Consider the following 16,527-nt stretch of genomic DNA (forward strand, 5'->3'; position numbering starts at 1 on the left):
CATAATTCAGCACTACCCTCCCCCAACCCTCCTCAGATACTCTTTGCAAATGGATCTTATTTTCAGCTCCCTTTTGATGGCATCCTGATTGTGTGTGTGTGTGTGTGTGTGTGTGTGTGTGTGTGTGTGTGTGTGTATCCCTAGCTAGAATGAAGTGCCATGGTCTCCGCCATGTCTCATCCATCTTCACATCCCCAGCATAGTCCTGGTGCATGTGTAGAGCTCATTCAGTGCTGGCTAATCAAGAGGGTGCTTTTAATGGAGTATGATGGGGAGTCAGCTTAGGATGGAGGTCTTTTGTCTGCAAGGGCTCTTCCCACTATGCAGGGAGTAGAGCTGCTTACCTAGATAATTTGGGCACACACTCTGTCTTGTAGAGTTTTACAAATTATTTAGATTAAGGGGCATTTTGGGGGTAATTATATCAACCTTTGCATCTAATCTGTTTGCTTTTCGTTGGTGTCATGGCCCCTGAGTCCTTCACCCCTTTATTAAAGGGAGTTGTTGGCTACCTGCACTAAATTACTCCAAGCCACCATAGCCTCAGAAATTCTCAGGGAAAGATAAAAGCGTTTGCCATTTGACTTGTTTCAAAAGTGGCTGTGATCTGAATGAAAGATCTTTAAAATTATATCTGTGAATTTGCATTTCTCTCGCTTTGTCTTACAAAAGGCAAGAGAATATAAATCACAAATTATAGGTGCTTTGGGGCCAGATGTATAATGGGAAAACAGTCTCTGCTATACACTCACTACCCAACACTTGTTATTTCCCTGAGCTGAGGTTTTCAATGTCACAGGGTTTCCTGTAATCACCTAAGAATTAAAATAGTCATTGCTAGGATTTTTTAAATACTCAGCCTCCCCAGATTCTGTCCATTTGGATTATTTAAAAAGACAGATGGGGCAAAGGTAATTACTTCTATCTTCTTAAAGGGTCACATGGTTTTCCTGACCCTAAAAATGGAGGTATCCAAGATGGAGGGAGGCGGCATAGTAGCCTGAATTCCTTAGGCTCTCCGTCCACCCTCCTTCATCAGACTACCTTCCATAAACCTCCCATAAGTCTATTGCTGCCTGAGAATCTTGGGCAAGGAAAATTTGAGGAAAGGATGGGCTGGAATTGGTATTTTAGCTGGAAGGCAGGTGCACAAGTAGATTTTTAATGGCTTGGTTGGTTTTCTGCTCTTTTGCTTTCTATCATATGCCTCTCCGATAGGCACTGTAGATGCATCCATGCATACCTTCCTCCAGCCATTAAACCGTTGCCTGGCACGTCCAGACACTCTAGTCTTCTGAGTTACCATCGGCTTTACTGAGAGAGCTCAAGAAGCCAAATACACCCGTCATACTGGAGCTGCCCCCATCAGAGTCGTCTTCTCCTGTTTCTGGGACCACTGGAAACCACCCCCCCCCGCAATGTGGCTGGTCCCACCATCCCTCCCCTTCAACCTGCTGCCACCACAGCCTTTCCCCAGTACTTATGGACCTTTAGACTCTTAAGGGAGGATGGGTTCCTGAGGGTCACAAACCCAGGCTCCTAGGCCCTCCGTGGCATCACCTCCAGCTCCTGGTAGAACTGGTACTTGAACATCCCCTGTGATGGGGGAGCTCCTACCTCCCAAGGCGGCACATTTCCAATCTTTGGATGGTGTTGCCCCTCACTGGTGAACCCATGAGTTGCCTGAGTGTGTTCAACAAGCCAGGAACTGTTGGAGGGAAGATGGGATGCAACTGTGAATAAGACAGCCCTCACCCAGTGGAGAGAGCGGAGACAGACATAAGTAGTTACATCACAATATTTTTTTTAAGATTTTATTTATTTGACAGAGAGAGACACAGCGAGAGAGGGAACACAAGCAGGGGGAGTGGGAGAGGGAGAAGCAGGCTTCCGGGTGAGCAGGGAGCCCGATGCGGAACTTGATCCCAGGACCCTGGGATCATGACCTGAGCTGAAGGCAGCTGCTTAACGACTGAGCCACCCAGGCGCCCAGTTACATCACAGTATTGTAAGCCTCTGGAGGGGTATGTTCAATAGGCCGGGGAGGCCTGTCCAAAGGTGGGAGTGTATGAAGAAGTACGGCGTGTTTGGAGAAAACCAACATTCATCTAGTATAGGGTGTGGAGAGATGAGAGCAGAGATGGAGACTGGCAGAATGGGGTCGTTTAGACTGAAGTCTCTATGTCACATGAAGCCAGATGCCACTCAGTGTCTGGGAAGTGCCATGAGCAGGTCTCTTATGGGGGAAGGGTCAATTGGGTAGGCAGCCAGGAGTCATTTCTGTAGCTGAACTGACTTAGGAGCCCCCATTTCCATAGATGAACAGGAAAAACCATGCCTAAAGTTTACAGTAATTCAGACCCTTCTAGGTTTGCCCTGGGACTTATGTAGAGTCAACTCTTAGCCTTTTTCTTCTGGGGTGATCTACAATTCTAGGGCCTCTGTATTGGCCCGGCATGGGGTGAGGGACTGGTTCTTGCTGATCTTTCATTGTGTGATATCAAACCTGCTCTGCCCTCATCTGTGGCTTTCAGGCCCCTGTCATAGCCTCCTGATGCTTCTCGACACATCCCTCCCTCCCCTCCCCTCCGGCCCCCTCTTGCCACAGCCTCTGCTGCAAGATCCCTTCCCTCTGCTACCAGCGTCCCACCCAGTGGTCATGCTGATTCCAAATCTCCACTACCTCCAGTGTCCCCCCAGAGGGCCCCTGAGAACTTTAAAAATGTCCTCCATAATCTACTGGAGCGCTGTCGGGGGAGTCATGTCAGTCCTGGAGGTAAACAGGGTATGAGCCCCTGTGCTCTGCCCCTCCCCATTTGAGAGAGAGAGAGAGAGAGAGAGAGAGAGAGAGAGAGAATCTTAAGCAGGCTCCATACCCAGTGCGGAGCCTGATGCGGGGCTCAATCCCACGACCCTGAGATCATGACCTGAGCTGAAATCAAGAGTCGGACGCCTAATCAACTGAACCCCCCAGGCACCCCCCTCTGTGCTCTGGGCTTTCTAATGGGATCTCTTACCTGTCCCTGCCCCTGGGCTGTGACTCTGAGTCTGGGCAAAGGATAGGTCCTGCTCACATTCTCTCACTTGTGCGGTGCCCCTCATTCCTCTCTGGATTCTTTCCCCTCAGTGCAAGGAGGGGTTTTTCTTCCGCCTGGAGGGCAGGAAGCTGCCACTTGGGTAATTTCATGTTTTCCCCACCCCAAGGCTTACAGGAAAATATTCTATACTCTGAGTCCACTCAGCCTCTGGTTCTTCATAATTAAAGGGACACTTCTGGGATTTAGAAAACCCTTTTTGTAGTCCTCAAAGCATGGCTCTTTCAAGTGAAAGCCTTAGCTTTGATAACTATTCTTTCTGAAATCAGCCTTCAAAAGAGCCAGTTTTAGAAGTCAAAAGCTGAATGTAGTGTCCTGTATTCTCAGCTACATTTACTTTCCCCTGAGGTGATGGAGGTCTCCACATCAGTGGGAATGGGGCCTCAGGACAGACATCATCCCCAGAAATGAAAACGACATTGGATAATATTTCAGAAAAGTATTTTGTTATCCATAATATACTTAGTGTCCCTGATGGTGTTTTTGTTGGTTCAAACCCCTTCGGGGCAGCTGGGGAAGCTCCATGCTACCCCCAGCAGGGCTGGTGGTCAGCTCTATACCATGTTCTCAAAAAGGCCTCCCTCCCTCGGTGGTCGGGAGCACTGGGTGAGAACGGAAGGCCCGGCATTCTCAGATCCCAGTCTTGTCTGTAAGGGGCTCCAGGAAAGGAAACCCCACAGCTGGAAACCTTCAGACTTGCAAGACTGCTGAGGAACATGGCAGGAGTAGGAGGGGAGAAGGAAGGGAGATGGTTTATGGCATGGAGTGATGGTTACCTTTCTAAGTCTTTTAAGATCTGAGCTGTGAGCCGGCTGTTCCTTCCCTAAAACTGCCGTGAAGGACCTGGTATAGACCAGTGCTTGTCAGATGTAAATGGGACTGTGGACCCCTACGTGATCTTGCTTTCCTTCTCTTTCCCTTCCTCTCCCGTCCCCTCCACTCCTGTACAGTTAGCATGCAGTTAGTTCAATAGTTTCAGATGTACAATGCAGTGATTCAACAGTTCTATCCATGACTCAGGGCTCATCACAATAAGTGTGCTCTTAATCCCCATCACCTGTTTCCCCCACCCCCCCCACCCACCTCCCCTCTGGTAGCCATCTAACTGTTCCCTATAGTTAAGTCTATTTCTTGGTTTGTCTTTTTTTCTTTGTTCATTTGTTTGTTAAATTCCACATATGAATGAAATCATATGGTATTTGTCTTTCTCTGACTTATTTCACCTGGCATAATACCCTCTAGATCCTTCCATGTTGTTGCAAATGGCAAGATTTCATTCTTTTTTATGGAAGAGTAATATTCCATTGTACATATGTACCACATCTTCATCCGTTCACCTATCAGTGGACACTTGGGCTGCTTCCGTATCTTGGCTATTGTAAACAATGCTGCAGTAAACATCGGGGTGCATATATCTTTCTTAATTTTTTGTATTCTTTGGGTAAACACCCAGTAATACTATTACTGGATCCTCTGGTAATTCTATTTTTAACTTTTTGAGGAACCTCCATAGTCTTTTCCACAGTGGCTGTACCAGTTTGCTTTCCTACCAAGAGTATACGAGGGTTCCTTTTTCTCCACATCCTCGCCTCGACACCTGCTGTTTATTCTGTCTTCGATTGTATCCATTCTGACAGGGTGAGCTGATATCTCAGTGTAGTTGTGATTGGCATTTCCCTGATGACAAGTGATGTTGAACATCTTTTCATGTGTCTTTCGGTCATCTGTATGTCATCTTCATGTCTTCTGCCCATTTTTAATTGGATTGATTTTTTGGTGTTGGTGTTTGTTTTTTGGTGTTGTATAAGTGCTTTATGTATTTTGGATACTAACCCCTTATGGGATATGTCATTTGCATATATCTGCTCCCATTCAGTAGGTTGTCTGTCTTTTTGTTTTGTTGGTTGTTTCCTTCACCGTCAGAAGCTTTTTATTTTGATGTAGTTCCAATAGTTTATTTTTGCTTTTGTTTTCCTTGCCTGCAGGATCTTTTTAAATGCAGATTTGGGTTCATTAGGTCTGGTGGGACCTAAGATCCCCATTTCTTTTTTTTTAATATTTATTTATTTGACAGAGAGAGAATGAGAGAGGGAACACAAGCAGGGGGAACAGCAGGCAGAGGCAGAGGGAGAGGGAGAAGCAGGCTCCCTGCTGAGCAAGGAGCCCGATATGGGACTTGATCCCGGGACCCTGGGACCATGACCTGAGACAAAGGCAGACACTTAACCGACTGAGCCACGCAGGCGCCCCTAAGATCCCATTTCTAGCTCCTCGGTTGGTAGGTCCTGCAAGTCCACAGAGCTCACTTAGAGTAGCAAGAATCTAGACCAGGTATCTGGTTCACCCAGGGTGAATGGAATCAGCGTTCCCTAGGGGGACAGTTTCTCAGCTACCTTGTCAAGTAAAAGCATGCATTTGGTGGTGGTTTTATTTCTGGGCGAGTAGCCTCTAGTGAGCTAAGAAAAAGTTGCTTTCCCGATTTTAAGGTATAGGAACAGGTCCAATATTTTCCTAACTCAAAGTGATCCAGCACCCTATTGTTGCATAACAAATTACTCCCACATTTAGTGGCTTAAAAGAGCCACTTTATTTTGCTCATGTTTTTGTAGGGCAGGATTTCAGCAAAGGCTTGGCTGGGCGGTTCTTGCTAGGGGTCTCTCAAATGGCTGTACTCAGCTGTTGACTGGGGCTGCCATCATCTGAAGCCCCAGTTGGGCTGGGGGTCCCAGATGGTGCCCTGGCATCTGGCTTGCAGTGGGAGCTCAGCGTGGGGCTGGGGGGAAGACGACACTGCAGCGCCTACCTGTGGCCTCTCCTTGTTGCATGGGCTTCTGAAAGCGTGGCAGCTGCATTACAGGAGTGTGCGTCCTAGGAGGAGGCATTGGAGAGTTAGCAATCTTGACAGAAGCCTCAAGGCTTTTTGCGCCCTAGCCTTGGAAGTGCCGCAGTGTCACTAATACCACATTCTCTTAGTTATGAGCAAGTCATCCCAGGGGACGGGGATTGTGCCCATCTTCAATCGGCCCTGACTCGATCTTCAGATTGAACAGTCTGGTGGTGTTCTCTTTGCCCTGGCAGCACAGGTGGAAGACCACGTGTGACTCTTCATCCACGCAGGTCCCTTGATCTGCTCTGCTGATGGCTCAGCAAGGGAGAGCCACGGCAGAGAAGGCCAGGGCATTCATCCTGAGAGAAAGATGCTCAGAAATGGCCTAAGCACACGCACTGGGCTTTTGCACTCTAATTCAGGTCTCTTTTAAAAGTCAAAAGTCACTTTAAACGAAGCCAGAGATATCGAGGGCATGAATCAAACTTCACAGCGTGCTCTGCTTTGCTTGTCAGAGTACATGTCAAAACCGTCCAGCAAAGCTGGACGAAAGGACGGTGCACAAATGAAGCAGACGGTTGGGCCCCGGTCCTCATCTTCCTGCCAGTACGGCCCTACTACCGCCGAGGCTCCTTCATTAACATGTGCTTGGCTGTGGCTTAAAATAGCTCCAGAAGCAAACACTGCAATTCGGAAAAGCATGACAAAAAGGTTCTCTGAGTGCGCTCATTACTGAATATTTTTAGCAGAGCACTAATTAGGACTTGGAGGAAGCCGGGTGCCTCATTATGTCAGCAGAGGGCTTGGCTTCTTTCAGAGACCTACCTCCCCACCAGCAAAGCAAGTTTGTCCCCGTCTGCAACTTCCAGTCACTCAGCCACGGAGACCTCACTCTGCGGCTTCACAGAAAGGGTGAGCTCATGTCACCAGTGCCTAAGTGACTTGCTGAAATCTGCTAGTAGCTGGAGGATCTTCTGGACGTTTCACCAGGCAGTAGGGGTGTGGGAAAAGTACCTGCCTACTGAACGAGGGGACACAGTGCTCACTAGAAAGCTCCCTGCTGCCCCCACCGAGGTGAGGATGTTGTCTCAGCCCTCCGGCTTGGGACCACTCAGCGTTCCCCCAACCCCCAGAGCCCCCTGCCCAGCTGGCTCGGTTGGGTGCGGTCTAGGTACAGGTGTTGGGATGTTCACACCCTCTGCCTTCGCTTTGGTCTTCTGTGTTCGGGTCCATATTCTCAGAAGGTGATAGGAGTAGTTTCGGACCTAGTGGTAAACGCCAGCTCTGTGCTCCGAGCCACAGAACATTCGAAAGCGGATGCTTTGTCTCACACACGGGCAGTGGCAACCTGCTGCTGCAACCTACATGTGCAGCAGACACCGGGGGCCCGCTCAGGGCGCCACCCCAGAGGGGGCTGCAACACAGACAAGTCCACCGAGGGCTAACGAATTACAACTGGATTGGGAAAGGCACTTAGAGTCAGTAGTCCTCTTACAGTGCCCGCTTGCCACCCGGGGCTGAGAATTTAAAGGAGAATAATGCAGGAGCAGTTCCTTCCCTCATGCAGCTTATTGTCAAGTGGGGAGGGCAGGTACTGAAGAAGCTGTTTTATAAAGACCTTGGAATAGTTGAAGGAAAAGAGCAGTGGACCATGGGAGGGAATAAGAAGCCAGAAGAGCTGGCCCAGGGATTGAGAGATTTCTTTGAGGAAGTGACGCTAAAGGTGAAACCCAATGAATGACCAAGAGTTAGCCAGGTAGAGAGTGTGTTTGTGGCACAGGGAGGGGACGGGGCCTGCCCTCTCAGGACGCTGAAGACCAGTGTGGTGGGGCTCAGGCAGGCTCAGTTTGTTGCCCAGCTCCAGAGAATCCAATGAGAATGGGGCCCCTTACAGTGGTGGAGCCCAGGGGCCTTGGCTTAGGCAGTGAGGTTGGGGAGCAGGTCTGCGATGAGACTGGAGAGCGTGCAGGGAAGGGGTAAAGCAAGCCACCACAGAGCCCAGGTATGGATTTGGATCTGAATCCTGAGGACCGTAGAAAGCCAGTGAAAGATGTTGGGCAGCCCTCTGATTTCTGTTTTGAAAGACTGCTCTGTGGCTCCTGCTATGTGTAGACCAGGGCTGAGGGAATAAAAATCAACATGGCCGGAGACTGGTTTTGAGGCTCTTGATATAATCCTTGAACTAGATGGTGTTCGATGGCTTTAGGTGGAGGATGGAGAAAAGCAGGTGAATCGGGGAGCCTTTTAGGAAGTAGACTGGTGAGTGGAAGGAGATTGATTGGACATGGGGAGTGACGGAGAAGGGAGTGGCACAGATGAGCCCAAGGTCATCTTGTCCGGTCACCTCATTTCTCAGTGTTGGACACTGAGGTTAAGTAACTTGACTTCTGAGGTGTGAGTCTTGCCCAAGTCTCCAAACTGAGAACCCAGCACCCTTGTCCCTAGGCCCTGTCTGTCATGCCATCCCACCCCTGATATCTCTGAATGGCCATAATCATGCTGGGTAGAAAGACCTCACTTGCCAACATGTCGTTTCAGTTGACGACAGGTGTAAGCATTAACCACACCCTTGCCTTGATAACACGTGTGACCTCTTGTGGCCCCCTATCAGTGCGCCCAAATGCAGCTTTGAGGATGCTAAGGAAGGTCTGTTAGAACTTGGCATCCTCTGTGCTTATTTTTACTCAGTCGCACGTGTTCTAGATGAAAGGGTCCTGAGTGATGAAACCACCATCCCAGAGTAGACTTTTGTGAGGGAGATAAAATAATCTAGCATCCCAAAGGCATGTCTTCAAATGGGAGATGACGAGATAGTACCTTTTGCGTCTTTTTCCTCAACCGAATGTGATGCAGATTTCCTTAGGGAAGCAGAGGACTTGCCTGCCACGCTGGTGACTCTCTAGTCACTTACTCATTTAATTTGCATTTATCGAGCCCCTTCCATGTGCCAGAAAAAGGCACTGAGCTGGGGGCTGGCCGTTGAGGCATGATCTCTACTTTGAAAATGTTCCCTTTTGACAAGGAGACAGGTATTTAAAATGCGTTTGTTAATGGAAGACGCGTTTGTGTCCTCGAGGCTGTGGCTTCTGCTTGGTGATGTCAGGAAGGACTTGCCAGGAACAACACCTTGAAGCTGGGCCCTGCAGGAGGAGGGGGAAGGCTGCAGCTGGTCTAGGCAGGGAAGGGGGATCCGAGGCAGAAAAGAAGGCCGTGGCCCGAACGAATGCCAGGAGCGCCCAGGGCCCAGGGCCAGGGCGGCGGGCAGGCAGGAAGTGCACGGAGCTGAGCCCGGCCCAGCCAGCTGGCGTCACATGCAGAAGCCGCACTCGCACACCCGGGAGCTGCCACTCTGTCCTGGAAACGAGAGCTCTTGCAGAAAATGGGGCAGCTGAGACCATCTCACTTTTTTTCCTCTTTATCTCCTCTTTACTCTTTGAACAGGAATGTTTGTTCCAACTCAGAGAACGGAAGGCATCTCAACATCAGACATCATCACCAGAATCGTCCGTGACTATGATGTTTATGCCCGACGCAACCTCCAGAGAGGGTACACCGCCAAGGAGCTAAATGTCAGCTTTATAAATGTAAGTGTACCCCCCCCGCCCCGTGTCCTCCGACGACCACCACACACGCCAGCACTGCCACCGTTTGTTGAGTGCTTGCTGTATGCCTCACAGTGTTCTTTTGTTTTAATTTAAATTCCAGCACCACGCAGTCCACAAAATGACCCAGTGATGTATTAGCCCCATTTTACAGATGGAGAAACCAGTGTCCAAAGGGCTAACATAAGTCGACCAAAGCCTCTGGTAGTGAGCTCCACGTTTTATAAAGGAGCTGCCTCCCTTCCTCTTGCTCCAACCTCCGTCTTCGAGAGTTCTCAGACTTAACTGAAGGGTGTTTGGGAGATCTGCCGTCCTGAAAGGCAAGCATCGTCTTCTGCTCAAAGGGAAGGAAGGCAGGCAGAGGCAATGAAAAGCTAAACCCAGAGAAAATGAGTTTTAAATTTTTTTGTTTTATTAAGGCCTTACAGATGCTCATTAGAAACCTTAAGAGCCATTTCTTTTTATTGTCCAGAGAGATTACAGCTGCTTAAATAAAGCCTAAAGTCTTTGGCTTCCTTTTGCATTCGTGCCGTATTGTTCCCACAGACCTGCTGTTAGTTTAATAATAGAGCAACTGTTAAAACAATCTTTAAAACAAGCAAAACAGGCTGTTACAAAGCTAAGAGGGCAGTTCACCTCCAGTCCACCAGCCAGAGGTGATGTTAGCGCATCTGGACAACTGTATTTGCCTGGACTCCGAGGAGGTGACAAAGTTGATTAAAACAGGAACCCTTCATCCATACAGAATTTCAGTCCCCTCCAGTAGGTTTTCAAAGAGTGATTTTTCTACAAAACTAGATGCTTATGTGCAGCCATAACTATCCAGCAGCTTAACCACATCGATCCTCGGTGCCTTCTAGATGATGAGGGGTTTATTAATTGTCCACCAGTGGTTATTCCGTGGCTTCACACAAGTCGGGCAACAGAACAGAAAATGTTGGGGTTCAAGTGGCACCAGAACAAGTGGCTGAAAAGAATTCCATCAAAGTGATTATTTGGTATCTTATAGAGAATAAAGCCCTGGTTATTTCAATAATTTAAACTGTCTGTTCTTTTAAATTGAATCCAGTCAGCCATCCAAGCATGTTAAACCATTTCCAAAAGTTATCGCTCATTCTCTCCTAACGGCCTTTAGCTAAGCCGCTTAGCTCAAGAAACCGTGTAGTCAACACGGACATGCTCGCTGCCTTTCCGTGCCAACAGGCTGGCTGCCACTCACAGACAGGGTCGAATGTGCTGGACGGGCACATCGATGAAGCACAGGGCCTCAGAGGAGGCAGGGATTTGCCAGTGGCCAGTCACCCAGTCCAAGTCCCGCCGCTTAGACACAGGTGACACTGTGCTCAGAGGGGGCCTGGCCGAGGCCCCTCAGGCAGAGTGGAGGTGGCGGCCGGTCGCTCTGGCCCGGGCTGGCCCTGACAGCGGCACGTTACCCGGAGCTCACACCCCACCCTGAGGCTGCAGTCCAGTTTGGAAGGTCTGAATCTGGGAATCCTGCCCCAGTTTTGCAATATTTCAGGTGTCTCAAGAAAATTCTGAGATAGGAACTTCAGTCCCGTATACTGAAGAAGAAAACCTTATTGCCCTGTGAGGAGAAAATATATCATGACTTCATGGAGGGGAAGACCCTCCATGTCACGTACTTTTCGTGGTTTGATAGCACTCTCATCGGGTAACACGAGGAAAGGCTTACGCTGCTTCATCAGAATCAAACAGCCAACACACACTGCGCTTTTACTTTTAAAATGCCAGGCTTTGTGCCAAGCACTTCACGTGCGTAATCTGACCTAATTGTTACAGCAACTTGATGGGGTAGGGATGGTAATTATCCCCATTTTACAGAGGAAGAAACTGAAGTTTAGAGATGGCCCGTGACTTGCCCAACATACAAGGCCTTCCACGCACACGGAAATAGCACTGCTGCATAAGGGCTATAAGAAGGGCAAAAATCTCAGTCCAGAGAAGCTATCAGGACAAAAGCTGTCTTCATCACCAAGGAAATGGATGCAGTTCAGTTAGCTTAATGGAAAATATCATTGCAATGAAAATTACAGTGTCACACATGGCTTTTAAGGCCCAGCCAGTGGCCGATTTCAACCAGTACTGGCTTTAACAGTGTCCCAGTAAAACCGAGAACTTGGGTGGCTTCTGAGTGACCATTCTATGGACAATCCATACTTTTGTCTAAATCCCAGGAGAATTGGGGGGGGGTGTTTGTCCAATAGCTACCTGTAATAAACAGTAAATATGTATTTTTGGTTCTTATATAAGTGACTTCAACTCTGATGTTTACAAAAAAGAATATTAAAATCACTTGTATTTCATTTTACATATCCAAGTAGACTCATGACAAACGACTTCTCTTACAAGAGATGTGCCTCCCGTCAATCTAGCCCTTGGAAATAGCAACATCCTGACTCTTCAGGTTAAGAACAAACACAAGTTGAAATAAAGTGACCATTAGTGTGAATGACTGGTCTCTCTCATGCCCTCTGGGATAAATCTCTTTTTTCTCTTTTCATTTTTGACCAGGAAAAGAAGTACCGCTTCCAAAACCAGGTAGACAAGATGAAGGAAAAGGTCAAGAATGTCGAGGAGAGATCAAAGGAATTTGTCAACAGAGTGGAAGAAAAGAGTCATGATCTAATTCAGAAGTGGGAAGAGAAGTCGAGGGAATTCATTGGCAACTTCCTAGAGCTGTTTGGGCCTGATGGCGCATGGGTATGTAATTATTTCACTTGGCCCTGCAGTGATGGACGTTTTTGCTTTCTCTTCATTTTCATGGCTCCACTCAAGGGTGTCCCTTATCTCAGTCCAACATGGGCATCAGCCTGAGTAGCTTCAAGTCCACGTCATTTATTTAGTTTCGGCTTTATCCCTCAATAAGGCACCCGATAGCACCCAGAGCCAGTTCTGCTGTTTCTATTTCTTGTCCAGACCTTGAAGCCATTTGGTAAATGTTGAATGTCTGTTACTGCAGAGGTTGGTTCTTTAGCTCATCGTAGTCTTTCAGTTGGAAATGAGGCAAAGCTTTTCGGGTGAGAGTCAAGTGGGTCAGTGGTGTCATGGCATTTGTGTTGTGAGATAAAGCTAATGGGCTCTTGGATCCACCAGGGGAGAAGAGGGCAACAGAAACCCAGCTGCCTTGGCCAGCTTTTTGGTCAGGAACCTTCCTCTTCCATTGCATGTAAGAGAGAGAGAAAGAAGAGGTAGGATTTTGCCCTGCATCTGTGGCTGTCATGCCCCGATTTTCCCGTTTTTCCATGGTATATAGGTGTTGGGATAAAGTATGCAAGTCTTAGGGAACTGAGACCATGATCTAAATCTTAGAGAAAGTGTAGAGGGTCTCTTCTAAATTCTATAGACAATTCTGAGTGGAAGCTATGAAAAGAGAAAAGAAATTTCTGGAAACCACCTCATACTCCATTGGTATTTCTATTGTGCATGTACTTCGAGAGTAAAGAAGCAGTATTGTCAAAGCATTAATGAGGGTTCTATCAAAGAGATCTTTTAAAGCTAGCCTTCCTTTTTAAAACCAAACGAAGCGATTCCATTTGATTTCCTTGATTTTAAGTAGCCTAGATTTTCTATTATGACATGAGAAGTCTCTAACAAAATCCACTTCGGCTTAATTATTTTATTGATGGGTTGTCACTGCTGCCTCTGCTCATTTGAGCTGGTTCATTATAGGATTATCTAAAAGTAAAACACTCAATTAGTAATAGAAAAAGAACAATGTTTGAGAAGTTGGAAGAGATGCTTTGCTTCAAGTCTAGTGGCCTCTAAATGATTATAGAGGTGGGTGTTGTAGGCCAATCAGGTCCTACTGGCTGAGTCTGAGAGGGGTAGAGGGTTTGCAAGGGGCTGCTTGAGCTTTCAATGACTTTTAGAAAGAGCTAGCGATAGTGGAGGAGCCAAGTGCTGGGTTCCTTTTCACTCTCCATGTGGGCCTGTTCAAGTTTTCGGCTCAAATCAGTTTAATTCACGGGCCATTTATTCATGTGCTTGTATTTGCACAGTGCTAGGAAGAACGTGAAGAGAAGGTGCAGAACTTGGTCTCTGGGCTTCCATGGCATCTATAACAAAGTGTAGAATTTCCCGTTAGTGTGTACTTTAATAGTTCACATTTTCACAACCTATGTTCAGGGGCTGGACAAACAGCTAGTGGGTTTTTTTTTTTTTTTTTAAATGAAACCATGTGGGTATTCACTTCCTTATAGGGATTCAGAAATGTGTCTCTGCAGAGAAATGTGTCTCTGGTATTGTAACTCAAGGGGGTGGATATTTTCTCCACTTGGAGTGAGCATAGGCAGGGAAGGAAGAGAATGTCTATGATTTATAGATTTTAGTTGTTTCAGGCTCCCAGTGAAGGTGAAATAGTAGCTGGAATTGTTCTAGAGGAGTCTGGTGACAGCTAGCTGCGGTGATTTTTAAGAAATGAAACCCAGTTTCGAGTCTGGAGGTTTTTCTTTTTAAAACTTGCTATTAGTGTCAAAACTGTTATTAACATTAATTTACCATATCAGCCAGACTTAGACATTGCTTTTTTTCTGTTGACATTAAAAGTACAGGAATAGTTACAAGGATGTTAAACGCCAAGATAAGTAATTTGCTTTTCATGAATATGCTATTATTATAATAATTCTTTATTTGTGGATTTGGGACTAGAACTCATTTCTTAAAATAGAGGATCTGCATTACCTGCAAATACAGTACTGTTACAAATTACCTCAACTTGGAGAAGTACAAAATAGAAGGACTTAAAGTACAGAACTTGGTATGACAGAACTGGTATGCGGCTCTGTATGTAGCTTTTTATAGTGGGTATTCCATAAATGTGTCTGGATCGGATAGATTCATGGGTGCGGGAGAGAGACCTATTCACAGAACCTTCTAGCGTCTGCAATGATGAGGTTTAACCCTCTGAATTTAGCTCTATATCATATATTTAGTTTGATACAGATATATACCTTTAGCCTTTTATTGCTTATGGTGCTTGGTTCAACTTGGGCGTGGATCAAATTCAGTTGGCAGAATGGGTTTGCTGGGCCTTCCACAACATTCTAAAATTTCTTTCCAGGAGGGCATGACCTCCAGGTTGCCATGTGCACACCACTGGCCACTGTTACTCCCTGCCACCTCCTCCAGCCTGACCTTTCTGCTGCCCACCTGGACGCAGCAGTTGTGTTTGCTCCCTACGGTAGAGTCTTACCTTCTCCCCCAAGGGACCTCATGCTTGCTATGAAGAACTGTGATCAAAAATCCACACCCTTCCATTCCAGCAGAGTGCGAAGTGGTGCTGATGACCATGCTGTTACAGTTTAGAAGTTGTATGTCAGGTTAAAACTTTTCCAAAGCCTTTTTATATCTACTTTACCCATTTTAACCAAACAATGAAAGGAGTATTGTAGCTGTGTTCTAGATAAAGTAACAAAGGCCTAGGAAAACTATGAACTTTTGGAGTTTGGAGGTACTGGGATGGAGCCTGGGCCCAAGCCTCTTTCTCCTGACCAGCACTGTATCACCCACCATCGGACTGTCCCTTGGAGGCACTTTCCTTCACCCTGCTTGGGTTAGGGTATGGAATTGTGGAGAAACAGATGTACCAAAACTGCTCTAAGGCTCTGTGACAAAGCCCGTTGCCAAAATGCCACTTCAGGCTGGCTCATCTAGATTCAGGACAGGTAGTGTCAGCTTGCCTCTTAAGCAAGCAGAAATCATGGTATCCCTGGTGATATTATCTATTGGCGAGTAACAAATTACCCCAAATTAGTGACTTAAAAACAAATATTACTTCACACAGTTTCTGCAAATCAGGAAGCAGCTTAGCTGAGTGGTTATCATTCAGGGTCTCTCATGATGTTGCAGTCGAGAGGTCAGCTGGGGCTGGAGGATCCTCTTCCACATCTTGTGACTGGGAACGAGGTACCCCAATTCCTCCCTGCGTTGGGCCTTTGCACAGGCTGCCCGAGTGTCTTCATGACAAAGAATCTGGCTTCCCCCTGAATAAGTGATAGAGTATTCAAGAGAAAAGCTATAGTCTTTTAAGACTAATACCTGAAGTGACAATCCCTTTATGCCATATTGTAGTGGTCACACAGACAATTGGTGGATATAGTGGGAAGATACCACACAAGGATGTGGATAAATCCAGGAGGTGGGGCCTTGGGGGGGGGCATCATTGCTATAAGAGAGGATATATTCCCAGGTATTCAGTCTGATGGGATTATCAGAGCTTAAAAGGTTGGTTTTTCATTTTCCCACCTATAGCTTTACTTATTTAACTACTTGATCCATTTTTTTTTTTTTGTGCTTGATTCTTGTGACTAGTCTTCACTCACACTCAGAAGACAGCCTGTAACCCAACCACAGCTTCCAAGGGAAGCCTTCCCCACAGAGACTTAGTATTACCTCTCTTTGTCTTTCAGAGACAAACCCTCCAGCCTATCCTCAAGGGAGAGGCTTTAAAGGAGCTGAATTCTGAAGCTCTGTTGCCATGTTGGAGGCAATGCTATTCATTTCCAAGGGATTCAGGTTCAGGGAGCCAGGATCATGGGATGCTAAATCAGCTTTTGGGGTTTGCTTTTGGGGTAGGGCCTTCCTAGTGAAACTTGGTTATTTTTGTTCGAAGTGTCAGACACATTCTTTTTAAACATTGTGCCCTAGCCACATAGGCTACATTTTAAAAACATTTAGTATCATTTTTAATGATCTGCCGCTGTAGTCCTTTTTTTCTTTAAGATTTTATTTATTTATTTGACAGAGAGAGACACAGCGAGAGAGGGAACACAAGCAGGGGGAGTGGGAGAGAGAGAAGCAGGCTTCCCGCTGAGCAGGGAGCCCGACGCGGGGCTCGATCCCAGGACCCTGGGATCATGACCTGAGCCGAAGGCAGCCACTTAACGACTGAGCCACCCAGGCGCCCCTGCCGTCCTTAATTGACTTTGAACCATAGACTTGTTTCCCATTTGAAATGAAAATGCATTCATTGTTTTACAACATG

At 46.9% G+C, this 16,527-nt stretch overlaps 2 protein-coding genes across 22 annotated transcripts in view; one reads left to right on the forward strand and one right to left on the reverse strand.

Annotated features, from left to right (window-relative positions):
* Positions 1-16,527, forward strand: part of PCYT1B (phosphate cytidylyltransferase 1B, choline) — a 143,815-nt gene that overhangs the window by 96,937 nt on the left and 30,351 nt on the right. For all 9 annotated transcript variants that reach the window (XM_028122571.2, XM_028122569.2, XM_028122570.2 and 6 more), the window contains 2 exons: positions 9,364-9,506; positions 12,057-12,245. In XM_028122571.2, coding sequence (XP_027978372.1) covers positions 9,364-9,506; positions 12,057-12,245 — 332 coding nt within the window. The remainder of the gene's footprint in view (positions 1-9,363; positions 9,507-12,056; positions 12,246-16,527) is intronic.
* Positions 9,915-16,527, reverse strand: part of PDK3 (pyruvate dehydrogenase kinase 3) — a 114,373-nt gene continuing 107,760 nt past the window's right edge. For 12 of the 13 annotated variants that reach the window (XR_003612191.2, XR_015769480.1, XR_015769476.1 and 9 more), the window contains 3 exons: positions 15,319-15,526; positions 14,737-14,835; positions 9,915-13,600 (listed from right to left, as the gene is read on the reverse strand). The gene's annotated coding sequence lies outside the window, so the exon portion shown is untranslated. The remainder of the gene's footprint in view (positions 13,601-14,736; positions 14,836-15,318; positions 15,527-16,527) is intronic. The other variant, XR_015769485.1, reaches the window with a different exon arrangement.

This window comes from Eumetopias jubatus, unplaced genomic scaffold (assembly GCF_037043125.1).
Source record: "Eumetopias jubatus isolate StellerSeaLion01/CBP00866 unplaced genomic scaffold, mEumJub1_p1.0 scaffold_11, whole genome shotgun sequence".
Classification (NCBI taxonomy): Eukaryota; Metazoa; Chordata; class Mammalia; order Carnivora; family Otariidae; genus Eumetopias; species Eumetopias jubatus.